The sequence below is a fragment of the Aptenodytes patagonicus genome, chromosome 5 (assembly GCF_965638725.1).
Source record: "Aptenodytes patagonicus chromosome 5, bAptPat1.pri.cur, whole genome shotgun sequence".
Taxonomy (NCBI): domain Eukaryota; kingdom Metazoa; phylum Chordata; class Aves; order Sphenisciformes; family Spheniscidae; genus Aptenodytes; species Aptenodytes patagonicus.
Genome location: NC_134953.1, coordinates 27,788,615 through 27,801,234, shown reverse-complemented (window position 1 = coordinate 27,801,234; position 12,620 = coordinate 27,788,615). Strand labels below are relative to the sequence as shown.

The 12,620-nt window shown below is 44.7% G+C and overlaps 1 protein-coding gene across 9 annotated transcripts in view; it reads left to right on the top strand.

Moving 5' to 3' along the window:
• The first annotated feature begins 2,074 nt into the window (after positions 1–2,074).
• FGFR2 (fibroblast growth factor receptor 2) overlaps positions 2,075–12,620 on the top strand; it is an 88,470-nt gene continuing 77,924 nt past the window's right edge. For 3 of the 9 annotated variants that reach the window (XM_076339147.1, XM_076339145.1, XM_076339144.1), the window contains exons 1-2: positions 2,075–2,512; positions 6,906–7,162. In XM_076339147.1, coding sequence (XP_076195262.1) covers positions 6,988–7,162 — 175 coding nt within the window. In that variant the 5' untranslated portion in view covers positions 2,075–2,512; positions 6,906–6,987. Of the gene's footprint in view, positions 2,513–4,279; positions 4,664–6,905; positions 7,163–12,620 lie in introns of those variants that run through there. The other 6 variants (XM_076339149.1, XM_076339146.1, XM_076339141.1 and 3 more) reach the window with 4 other exon arrangements.

Below are 12,620 nucleotides of genomic sequence, written 5' to 3'. Positions count from 1 at the left end.
TTACCTATTCACACTCTGCTGTGGAACCTCATTAATAGGCTTATTAGCCACACCATTCACGTGCAGGAGGGCTCACAGAAAAGATCCCAGCCACTTTGAGAGGAGGAGGAAAAAACTGTAAAGAGATTATGCTCTCATTCAGCAGCCTAACTGCTATGAAAGGCTCCCTGGGCCCACTGAGATCTCTTGAAGCCTAAATATGATGACAGAATTGATCCCCCCCCCCCCCCCCTTTTAATTCCAAACATGCTTCTGCTTTTCTCAGATTGAGGAGTTGGGCTGTTGTGGGCCACTTTAGGAGAATGTGGCTCATTTAAGAGAAAAGGCTGCTCTTGATAGACTGCTATCTTTTCATCCCGAAAAAGAATAAATTCTGACAAGTGCTTCCAGACATTGGAAATAGGTGTTCTGATTTGTCATTTTTAGTGGAATGCTTCCTTTTCTTTCAGAGTATGCAACGATATCGATGAATGGGGAAAGGTATTGCAGCTTCCTGTGTCGGACAATAATTTATGTGAGAATGCATTAACAATGTTTTCAATGGGCGCTGGACATGCCTGGAGCTGGGAAAATTGGTTCTTGACTGTGACATCTCAGCTTCTCAATTAGAACATTCAGATGTCTGTTGCTTTAGGAACAAAAAAAAAATTAAACCTGTGTTTCTAATCAATTACAAATTTGCCTGCCGTCCCTCATAAAGCCTGCATTAGTGCTGGTGATGGTGGGAAAGTCCTTTCTGGGAGGTTAAGTACATATTCTACAGAAAACTTGTTTTCAAGTTTTCAGTGTCTGGAAGTATGCAAATAGAGAGTTACCGTGGCTGTGCGGCCACAGTCCTTGAAAATCCCCTTGATCAATATTGCACACAACATATAAACGTACAGTAGGGCAACGCTTAAATAAAGTAACATTAAATTGATCAGCACTGATTTAATTTGAGGCAACCAGCACTTATTGATTTTGTTGTCAAGCTGATTCTACAAAGCAAGCATTACACGGACTCTGTATTAGCAACCTTTTAGTTAATGGTAGCTAAAGCAAATGTTTTATTAAGCAAGTATCAAGCTAAGTTATACTGAATTTTGAATACCAATATTATGCAGTTTTAAATCTGTGTGTGCAGGCAAATGATGTTTGCATAACTATTTGACAGCTTTCCCTGTTTGGGCACCACACAGACAATTATTAAAGGTGCACTGTCAGACAAATTCACAAGGCTGTTGAAATCACGCTTTGCACTGAAAGGCTCCCAAACTGAGGGTGATTTTTTGAGTGGGTGTTATCCAATCATCCTCTCTAGCTGGAACAGGCCACAGGCCAGCCGTGGTTTCTGAGCCAAAAAAACTTCTGGAGAGGTTTTCGGGGAAAGTTGTTGGGCTGGTACCATTTTTGCGTGAGGATTTAGATGCTGCCCTGCATCACCCCGCTGTGTGCAGGGAACCGCCTGGGCCCAGGGAGGCACCAAGACGGGTTGGCAGCGCCACAGGCCAGACCCAAACCAAGCCCCCCCGGTGGGACGTGCCGCGCTCCCCATCTTTCCTTTCCAACCCGCTGGAAAACTTTTAGTGGAGCAATCCAAGCGGAGCTGTGCGGGATTCCTCCCCCTCCAGCCCTGTGACGGCTGTGGGATGCGCTTCCCCGCTCCCCTGGGGACGCGGCGGCCGGAGCAGGGGCACTCCTGCTCCCCTCTTGCCCGCTCTGTAATGCTGCTTCTTAGCGGCCACCTCCCCGCTTCGGTTCTGCTGAACCACGCCCCCCCCCGTCCCCGCCGGGGAAGGAGCCCCGAGCCCCGGCTGGGGTGGCGGCTGAGCGCAGCCCTTCCGCGGGCTCAGCTCAGCTCGGCTCGGCTCGACTCACCTCACCTCACCGCACCGGGCCGGGCCGGGCCGGGCGGCGGGGGAAAGGGCTCCGCGCCGCGGCCGCCGCCATTGGCAGAGCCGAGCAGCGCCGTCCAGGAAACGGCTCGGGTTGCAGCGGGGGGAGTGACCAGGGGAGGGAGGAAGGGAGCCGGGGAGTTGCGCCGAGAGAGGGAGAGGGGGGAGGAAAAAAAAAAAACCCAAAACCCACAACACCCACCCACCCGAGGCGGGTTGTCGGCTTGACAAAGCTGCGGCGGCTCGGGGAGGGCGGCTGGATGGAGCGGAGCGGGACCCGCGGCGCTCTGCTCGGCGATGCCCGCGCGGGGGAGGAGGCTGCTGGCGCCGGGCACGGCGGGCTCGCCCCTCTGAGGCGGTAGCCGCTGCAGCCGAGCGAGGGGACGGGACGGGACGCCGGGACGGATCCTGCCTCTCCTCGCCTCGCCTTCCTCCTGCTTCCCCCGGCCGCGTCCCGCGGGGGATGCGCCCCGCTGCGCCGCTGCGGGCTTGCCAGCCGGCCCGGCCGGGGCTGCCTGCGGAGTGACCGCGGCCGCGGAGGAGTTTCTCCCCGTCCCGGGGAGCCGCTGCTCGGCACCGCGCCTCAGTCCGCCTGTTGCGGGGGAGCGGACCCTTCCCGCGGAGCTTTCTCGCTGCAGGTAATGGCACCGGGCTGGGCTGGCCGGAGGGAAGGTGCAACCCCTAAAAAGCGAGGCGGTTGCAAGGTGGTGGAGGGCTGGGAGTCCCGGCGCTTCGCCCGCGCCGTGTGCCCGCTGCAGCGCTGCGGCTCCCGGCGCGGGGCCTCGCACCTGGTGGACGCCGGCACCGGGGCGGGCTGTGCCGGTGCGAGGCTCGGGCAGCCCCCGGGGCGGGATGCGGCGGGGCGGCGCGGGCTCCGTTCCTCCGCTGCTCCCCGGCGGGGCTGCGGGTCGGTCTTTCTGTCACTTGATCGTCTTTGCGGTGCGGGGGGGAAGCCCGAGCAACACCGCTGCCCGCTGGGTCCGTGCCGGTCCGTCCCGTCTTCCCCCCCCCTGCCCCGGCCGTGGATGCACGGATGTCTTTAGGGACGGTTTCCAGCGGTGACAGCAGGACGGTCAGCGGGGGGTGAAAAAGGGAGGCTCAGCCTCGGGGGAGCAACGCCCCGGTTCGGAGGCCGGCACCGGCTCGACGGGCCGGCCGGAGCCCGGCACAACCGAGAAGCGGGAGGTCCTCCCCCGCCGTGCCCGCCGCCGTGCTCGGGGGAGAGGGGCCGGCGGTACATAACTGCCCCCGTCTGAGATAAGGGGGAAAAGAAATCCTCAATGAAATATATATTTAAATGCAAAACGGCCCGTTCAAACAGGGACCCATTATGCGTTCGGTGTGAAACGCTATCAACATTTAAAACTTCATTGTCTCCTTTGTACCAAATCCCTGTAAATCTTCCACTAGCCTTTACTCATTTTCATCTGAAAAGCCTGTTTGGGCTGAATAGACAGCAATCAGCAGCCTCTGGACTTCTCTCTCTCTCTGGAATGTCAATTAAAATGCAGATTCCCCCCCCCCCCCCCCCCCGATCTCTTAGTGGCAAAAGACTTGAGAAAAACAGGATAGTCCTGGAAAGCAAATGAAAGAAGTTCAAACAATGAAAAAGTACTGAAGCTGCCAGCCGGTTCCCATTAGTCTTCCAGAATTAATGTTTAATAGCTGTGATGCTCAGATTTGCTTGGAGATTGAACTATGATGAAAAGTCTTGTTAGAGATATATGTGTGTATATATATATTTATAGGTGCACATATATCTCTGTGTGTGTATATGTGTCTGCGTATGCGCGTATATAAAGCTGTTAGCTTTAAAGCTTCATGTACCTGGATTTTTCTGATGAAGCTACTGGGCTTTTTAGGGCACTTGAGATTTCTTTGTGGGGGGAAGATCCATATTTCATTCAGATTTTGCTATTCCCTGCCTAATAGAAAGATGCTGAAGAGTTATACAATGAGCAATGTATTGATTTGGTTAACATACTCTACAAATTGTACTCTCCCTGGGGAGTGATAAACATCTTATAAACAACAATGGAAGTAGATTAAAAAGAACACCGAGCATTGAATTTAATTAATGCCACTGCTGAACAAGTACTACTTGTTTGTGTGTGTGAGTGTGTTTAAACTGAAGTACAGCTTGGAGGAATTTGGTTGGGCTCCCAAACCAGTCTGCTTTCCCATGCTTGTCAGTTTGGCAAAGAAATTTGGGCAGGTATGTGACGAGGTGAAAATTGACTTGATGAGCAAGTGGCAAGGAGAGCCATCAATCATTGGAGGCTGACAACTCCTCCCCAAAGTGTAGGCTGAGAAGAGAGACAGAGTTCCCTTTCAAGGGGAAAAATAAACACTACGTGTGGCTTTCACTGAGTTTGAGACTCCAGGAGGGATTATGGTATTGTAGTCAGGAAGCCAGAATTGTGGAGGCCAAAAAGCATGCTGGGGCTGTGTTCCAAACATTGAGATAGAGGTACATAATTATCCAGCGCAGGAGGTCTTTCCAGAGACTCGTCCCCCAGCAACTGTGGCGATTAAACTATGAAAAGAATTTGGTTTCGTTTCATCTTCGTTGGACTCCGCTTCTTTTGGGAAAGGGCAATCCTCGAACCCTGGTCACTGTCGTGGTGGTGAAAAGTGGTTTGGCTCCATGGATGGGTTCAGCGCTCTGATTTTTGCTTTGCTACACCTTTGCAAGCCACGGTTTTGAATTTTCTGCTGCCCTGTGGATGAAGAGGTGCCTTCTTTCTGCTGGCAGATGTTCAGGTGCAGAAGCTGGCAAAAATCTTCAGGTGAGAAGATGCATGGTCAAGTAGCCTCGTGCTGCACTTCAGGACTTAGGATGAGGGTAGGAACCACAAACGTCCTTTCAATGGTGTTTAATGTAGCCTAAAAATCTTAAACAGCTGAAATGTAAGTGGAATTAATGCTGTTAAAAAAGAGTCCGGAATATATGCTAGCATTCTAGTATGTTTTCTTTTTGCAAAATTATGATTAAATTTTACATTTATATACATAGCCTTTAATCGGGCTTTACAGGATGATTTATGGAAATTAAATTAGCATTACATCCAGTCTGTTAATTAGCGTTTCTACCCGCTTTACAGCTGGATAAACTGAGCTACAGAGCTGTGCCTGTCAGACAGCAAGTGGGGCGGTTGACCTGGGTGGTAGAGTCCAGGAGGGCTTGCTCCAGTCCTTAACCAAATGCAAACCGGTCCTGGAGACAGAGCTCTCTTCAGTTCTACACCTGCTCTGCGCTTATTTAGAGAAGTGCTGGGGAAGCTCTTTGCAAATGTTTTTGCAGTGGTCTGGTGGTGTTTTCACTGGAGATTTAATAGTAGTTGCTAGCTTGCGGTCTGGGATGCTCATGCGATGCTTAAATCTCTAAAGGAGGGACAGGGCTTTGAGCTGATACCAGCTGAGGTGAAAAAAGCTTGCCCTGAAGTATCAAGGATTCGCCTGAAATACCATGTATTAATTATTTTCCCCAAGTGCCTTCTTTATGTCATCTAAAATCTGTTTCTACTGACTCCAGAAGTTATTGTATGTAGTACCCAAGATAAAAGATGCCTCAACAGCATTTCTGTCCTTAGCATTGTGAACTTGCTTTGTACGTGCAGGTAGCAAAAGGCTAATAAAATCTGAGTAAACTTTTTAATGGTTGGCTTTATAAAGGGAGAATATTTGTCCATGTTTGTGTACTGTATGCTGAGGTACCACATCCAAATGACAGGGAGTTTTGAGAAGTTTGCCTTTATGGCTACACTTTCCCTTTTTTTTGGTGTTTTTGTTTGTTTGTTTTTAAAGGGTAAGGGCAGGAGGGAAAAGGAGGGTTTTTTATGTTATTTTTCCCTTCAAGATGAGTGCTCTCTAAGCTTCAGTTGGGTTTCATCACATCTAAGATTAATCATTGGCCAGATTAGAACAATTGCTGCAGTTACTTGTTTTATCCATTTACTGAGGTTTACCATCTTTTATTTTTGAAGCAGAAAATCAGGTCTAATTTTCTGGTCGAGCTGTTAAATCAGCCTGTGAGGATGTTCTTCTGCCCCTCATCTGGCATCTTAGTGTCGTGGCAACAGGGTCCCCTGAAGGGAGTGCCAGTTACTTTGGTACCGCTTCTCTTCTCTCTTCCATCAGCCCATGCCTGGATTACCAGTTAACTCCATCCATTTAAATTAGTTTTACTGTGAATAAAATAGACTTTTTTTTTCCCATCTGAAAAATATATATCAACAAGCATCATTGAGAGAGAGAGAGAGAAGAGAAACGTGTGTGCATGAAGTTTAGCGTATATGAATGGAAAACGATGCTGGGGAGGTCTCCTGAGAAACTGCAATCTGTACCACACTTTATACAGATTTTAATTGCCTGTGATGCAATGTAGCTAACCAGTATCCCTGCAAAGACTGGAGCCTTTCATCTGTACAGGACTCTCAGGCTTTAAAAGGACACTGAACTGAGTCAGAAGGTACGTCCATAGGGGAGCTGGAAGTCCTGAGGTGAAGTAAAGTTTTACAGATTATCCAAGTCTCAAGAGTATTTTTCAACTGTTTTTCTCGTGGAAAATTACTGAATTGTTGCGAACAGAGCTGGCTGCAGAACTGCCTAAGCGAAGGAATGAAAAACAAGGCAAACTTACATAAACCTTCAAACAATAACAAGAATATAATTTGTATAATTGTGGTAATTTTGCAGCATTACAGGTTATGTGCCTGCACATGTGTGTCCGTCTCGTTTTTGAAAAACTGTATATTTTTCTGTCAGTAAAATAGCTCTCTAAATATGTGCTGAGAAGTGATTTTGTGAAAACAAGGAGGACTTGGTTACGCCTCAGGTGATGATGGAAACTGCTAACAGAAAATGAAAAGTCACTCACTTTTCACATATTCTTGAAGCTGGAAAACTATTTTCCCCATCCTCCTCCTCCCCTCCCTCTCACCTCAGCTCTGTTCGGGGCTTTCTGAAGTCTTTTGGTTTGTGTTTTAAGATGTTTTCGCTGACAGTGTTAAATCTCTCTCCTTCCCACAGCAGCCGCCGTCGTTCCAAGGGAGGAGGTATTACCCTGGCCGAAGGCACTGCTTTCTCTCCATGCTTCTCTAGAGGTGTTCAGATGGGATTAAAGTCCACATGGAGATATGGAAATGGACCAGGAATTTACTCTAAAAAGATGGTCAGCTGGGATTTGGGTTGCCTTATCTGCCTGGTGGTGGTCACCATGGCTGGACTTTCCCTGGCTCGACCTTCGTTTAATTTAGTTGTTGAAGACACCACGCTGGAACCTGAAGGTAAATCACTCTAGAATCCTTAATTCCACAAAATAAGTTAATTTTAAATGCCTGAACGTCTGAAATAGAAGTCAACATCTTTATGTGCTTTGGTAAGTCTAAGGCAAGTAACAGATTAGCCCTCAAGAGTTATGTTTTTTGACTTTTCCTGCTCACACATGGGCTGTGTTCATGCAAGCGTGCCTTTATTTAATCTTACGCAAGCAAGCGGTGTCAGTGATTTCACTTGTATCGCGTTGTATAATCGAGTGTATGGCTGAAAGTTTTCAGGAATGGGTCTTTAAGGAAACCAGTCTGTTGCACTTACATACGCGTTACATGTTGCTATCTCAAGGAACGAAATGGCTGTATAGCTGCATGTCTTTGTGATTGTCTTAACCTGAGAAGTTCAGAGAAAAATAAATCCCAATAGTTTTCAATCATGTGGCCTGAATGTTTAATTTTGCCAGGCACTCTGCAAAAATGGTGTTGCAGCTTTATTGGTGTTTGTACTTAGAATAAATTTCCCTATCGCTGTTAATATCCAAGAACAATCGGTACAGTGTCTGGATTGCAAGTTCTAGAAGTGTAAATGTAGAGATCTGAATAGCAAGGACTGCAGTTTATTGCTGTGAAAGTAAAGGCTAATTGAGACCTTTACATTGGAAGAGGTATTTTGATAAAATCTGCTTTTTTGAGCCTGCACCTGTTGGTATGTTCTTCTAGGTATATCCATTCCTCAAGCTTTGCAAAGTGGTTTTCTTCTCTAAAGAGCTAAGCAGAAGCTGCTTTTTTTATTGTCGTGAGCTGATTGTATTTAACAATGATTTTACTGTATAGTGTAGGATCTTTCCTGCTCTCTGAGCACCTTGGGGGAAAGCGAGGCTTCCTTCATAAGGTTTTATCTGTCCTTTGGAGGAGCGATTACATTTCTAACTCAACTGTCAAACCAATATAATAGTCCATAGAGCATTTCTGATCCGGCAAGCTTGCTGGAGAGAATTTCGCCTTTACACATTCTACTACTCAAATCCACGGATACAGCTTTGTTTTTATTTAATACATTTTCATGCAAAACTTATTTGTTTCTATTCACTGCCTCTAAAAATAGATGTCACCAGCTAACATAGTTTTAGAATCCGTTCCAAGTACATTTTTATTGATGGCAGGGGATGAACTATTTAGAGACGATGAGCCCTCCTCCCTAGCAAGCATTCCTGAAAAAAATTAACAAAGTGTAGCAATATTGTCATCTGTCAGCCATAGAGATTGTTGATAGCAAAGATTTTTTTTTTTTTTTCCTTTTGAAGGTAACTCAAGAAATTTAAAAAAAAAAAAAAGCGCCCAACTCTTGTCACCACTTACTGTATGATTTGTTAATTGCAGATCTGGTGCCTTTTTGGCTCTTCAGAGGAATGACAAAATCATGAATAATTGTGATTTCAGATTAGCTGTTTGTAGTGAGGTCCCCTAGTTTTAGGGTTAAATCAGGAAGAATGTGATTGCATGATTGGTGGAGTATTTTACAGGGAGAATAGTAATATTTTTTTGAATGATGCCTGATAATTTTTCAGCTTTTCAGGGAAAGAATAGCTTTTATTATTTTAAAAAGCACAGTTTAAAGATATGTTTCTTCCACAGTGAATATCCGGGGGGTAGAATCTGGGTTTTATCAAAGAGTAAATTATTAAAAAGGATTTAAAACTTCTTCCATGGGCAGGAACGTTACTGACATGAAACAATTTTAGACGTGAGAACCTGAATCATTACCAGAAATGAGGGGGGGGGAAAAAACCAACCCCACTTCTAAGTTAATGTTATAATAAGAGCTTTTATGCTGCAGAATACAGGGAACTGTGTGGGATTTATATCTGAGATTTGGGAAATAAAACCTCCTTTATGTACTTTGTTAAACCCCTTTAAAAAAATACCAAGTTTTTACACAATCGCCTTCTCTGGGTTCTATCACTGCCACCCACAAGCTCTCCAAGCTGAAAACAAAACAAAAAACCCTTCAAAAAATCTCTTCAAAGACAAAGCAGACTTCTTTTTTAATTTACTAAATGCCAAACATTTTGGCCACAGTTAATTTAGGGGGTCAGGTGCTCTAATAATGTAAATTTTCGGTAGGGCTGCTGACTGTGCAGTCATTAGAGCTATGACATTTCATACCAGCTGAAAAGGTCGACAGGGCCATGACCTTTGGTGACATGTGTTGATCTGTTCCTTAGTCTTCCTTCATGGACGTGCCCTAAATTTTGTCTTTGTTAGGTGCTTTTATTGTTATTATTTATTGTCTTAGTGACTCGGAATATTCAAAAAGCTGTGTGCAACGTTAACAGGAATTGAGATTGTGGCTTTTCGTTCCTTTGATTGTAAAATGAATATACTCTTGTCTCTTATCTAAACATAACTTTAGGGACATTTGCAACTGTTTTCTTCAGAGTGTCTGGTTAAGTATGTACTTTAGTACAAGCAGTATTTATCTAATAGGATATTAGATATCCTATCTAATATATCACAATGATGTATTAGATAGGATATATCCTATCTAATATATCCTATCTAGATATGATAACCTGCACAATGGATATGTGCAGGATAGGTGCAAGACGCTGTCATGTATCAGGGTATTTTTGGTCATCCGCAGTCAGTCTGATCTCTTTGGTAGCACGCTTCTCTCAGGTGCTTTTATAAAACTCTGGATTTGTTGAGCTCTGAATCTCATCTGTGGCCATTAGATATTACTCTGGTACATATGAAAGTATTTACACTGAAGATGATATCTTGAGCCATTGTAAATTATAATGTCAATATTGATATCATGGGTGCTCACTAAGGGCTGGATCCCAAGTATGGCTGTTAATGGTTGTGGTGCTTTCTTCCTTAAGCAGTGATGGTAAAATCTGAGGCTGTTAAGCAGTGTGAGCAGAAACAGGACCTGTAGGAGTTAGTTTGGGGACTGTCAACTATCAGATTATGTCTTGCATCAAGTGTTTACATATATGTTTTTTATCCTAGGGAGTATAAAGTCTTTCTGCTTTTAAATATTTAGAAATAAGTCTACTTAAGTGTGTACAAAGGAGCCATTCTCTTTCTGTGTACCCAGGCTATGAAGGCCTTTGATGATAGTCAACATTTCAAAAGGGCTCTGACCGCACGCATAGGTTGAAGGGTTACTTTGTGAACTGAATAATTAGTTTAGACATATATTTGATAAATAGCAAGCTCTCCCTTGACCTTCCCTTGCCCAAGCTGTGTGTTATCGTTCTGCTGGGTAGCTAATTTAGTCTCTTCCCCACATGCAATGCCTTGATGCTGTCCTTGGAGCACCCACTCAGAGCCCTTGCCTGGTGTAGTAACAATGTGTTTCAGTTCTTTTAATTTAGGTCAAATTTCAAAGGACTAATTTAAGCCTTCCGCAAGGGACAGCCTAATTCTGTGTCCCTTGAAAAACACAGTAGTTCAAAATGGCCTTAAATGTGCGTTTGGGAGGTTCCTAGGAGCAGCGGTGAAGGAGAGACCTTCGTTAATGATATGTGCATATGGTGGGCTCTGAAGTGAGTAACGAGTTGTCATTTGGGTTTTAACTCAGTCACAGCTATTTGCTGGCACTAAACAACATACAAATATAAACACATTCAGTGCAGTACCCAGAGCAATACCCTCCTTTTTGTAAAAATGTTGCAAATATGAGCAATATACCTTCATTTTTGTAAAAATGTTGGCAGTGCTTAAAGGTTAATGTCACCTGTGGTCACAGTGGATAGCACAGTCCACTTGGAGATCCTTCGTTAGCTGCTGTGACCTGCCTGGATCAGGATGTAGGGTCTTGTGAGGTGCTTCTCAGGTTCCCAGGGAGTGGGCAGGGCTGCAGCATGTGGAGGAGGGATGCTGCGGTGGTGGGATGTCCCCTGTCCCACAGGGAGCAGCGTGCTCCCCATCCTGGGGTGCCCCCATGGGTCCTCTCCATGCCAGTGCCACCCTGCTGCGAGGTTGCAGGGCTGGTGGGACCCTGCGCAGTGGTCATCATCCCCGGGGCAGAGGCGATGGAGAAGTACCAGCATACTGCTTCCAATTTGGTAGGAAAAATAAAGCAAAAAGTTCACCCAGGGTTCCCTTGCTACCTTTTTTTTTTTTTTTAATAAGAGCAGTGGTTTTGATACTGCAAGTTATGATTAACAATTCAAACCGATTAGTTAAATTGGAGGGTTGTGTGTGTGGGGGTTTGGGTTTGGTTTTTTTTTTTTAATGGAAGGGCAATTATCACAGCCCATTATGGAGGAATGTGACATCCCCACAGCTTTGGGTGAGGGCTGGATGCCCTTTCAGAGATCTGGTTCAGTAAGTTATTTGGCCCAGTACAGGAATTGCTAGCTGAGATTCTGGGGAATTGTACAAGCAGCCAGATTAAATCAGTCTTAATGTGTCCATTCTGCATTTAAAATCCGCAGTCCTTTAGCAGAGGCATGGTCTTGAGTTGCAGACTTATTGGGCATGGGTAGGGTTGTTATTTACAGTCAGTGTTGATGAGACACTGGGAGTTGGTAATGTGTCAGTGTGGCAACTATTTTGCAAAGTAGCACAAATAATTGCACATTTCAGGCTTATCTGCCATATTTTACAACTACAGCTTTTTGAAGGAAAAAAAAAAAGAAGTTGACTTTTAGGAATTTGATTCCTTTAGTGATTTTTTTGGAGCCAGAAGATTTTCAAAGATGCTGAGTTGTGTGTTGTTTTTTGTTTTTTTTTATAAAACCACTTGTATAGATAAAACCCCAAACCAGCTACCAACTCCAATGGGTGCATAGTTTTCTAATCTTAAAATAGTCCTTCCTTGGCAGAGAGCCTGAAATTTGTTGCAAGTTATAGTAACTTTTTTTACAGGCAGGTTACAAACTTTTGAAAGCAGAATTTACAATGAAAATGCTGATAACTCCAGTTAGGCAAGCTTGTGTACGCATGAGATGATGGACTATTGTGGTGTTTTAATAATAATCATAGCATAGCTCTTAATGAGCATATTTCTATATCTAGCTTCCCAGCTTCAGTAGAAATGATCACTTGCCTTTATTCAGATACATTCAAAGATGATTATTTTCTTAGAATTAATATTTAGTTTAGGAACAGATGGGAGTGCGAGAAAAATACTTAACTGTCCCTTTTTCTATCATTAATAGAGAAAAATTCCTTACTAGAAGGGTCAGATTTTTAAGTGTTAAACATTTGTGAGTCCTCAAGGTTGAAGCTTTAGAGTGAAAGCGGAGACCTTCTTCGAAGCAGCACTCCTTAGGAATATAAATCCGTGTTTTTAAAAGAACCATCACCCACTTAGGCAAGTTATGTCTTGTCTATTTGTAATAGTGCACCTGGTGTGACTAGAAGAGAGAATTTACTTCAGTGTAGTTAAACAAGTGCAAAATTCATGCTGAAAAGACATCAGGAACCCAAAACATGTCTGAAATGAAGAAGGGTCTGG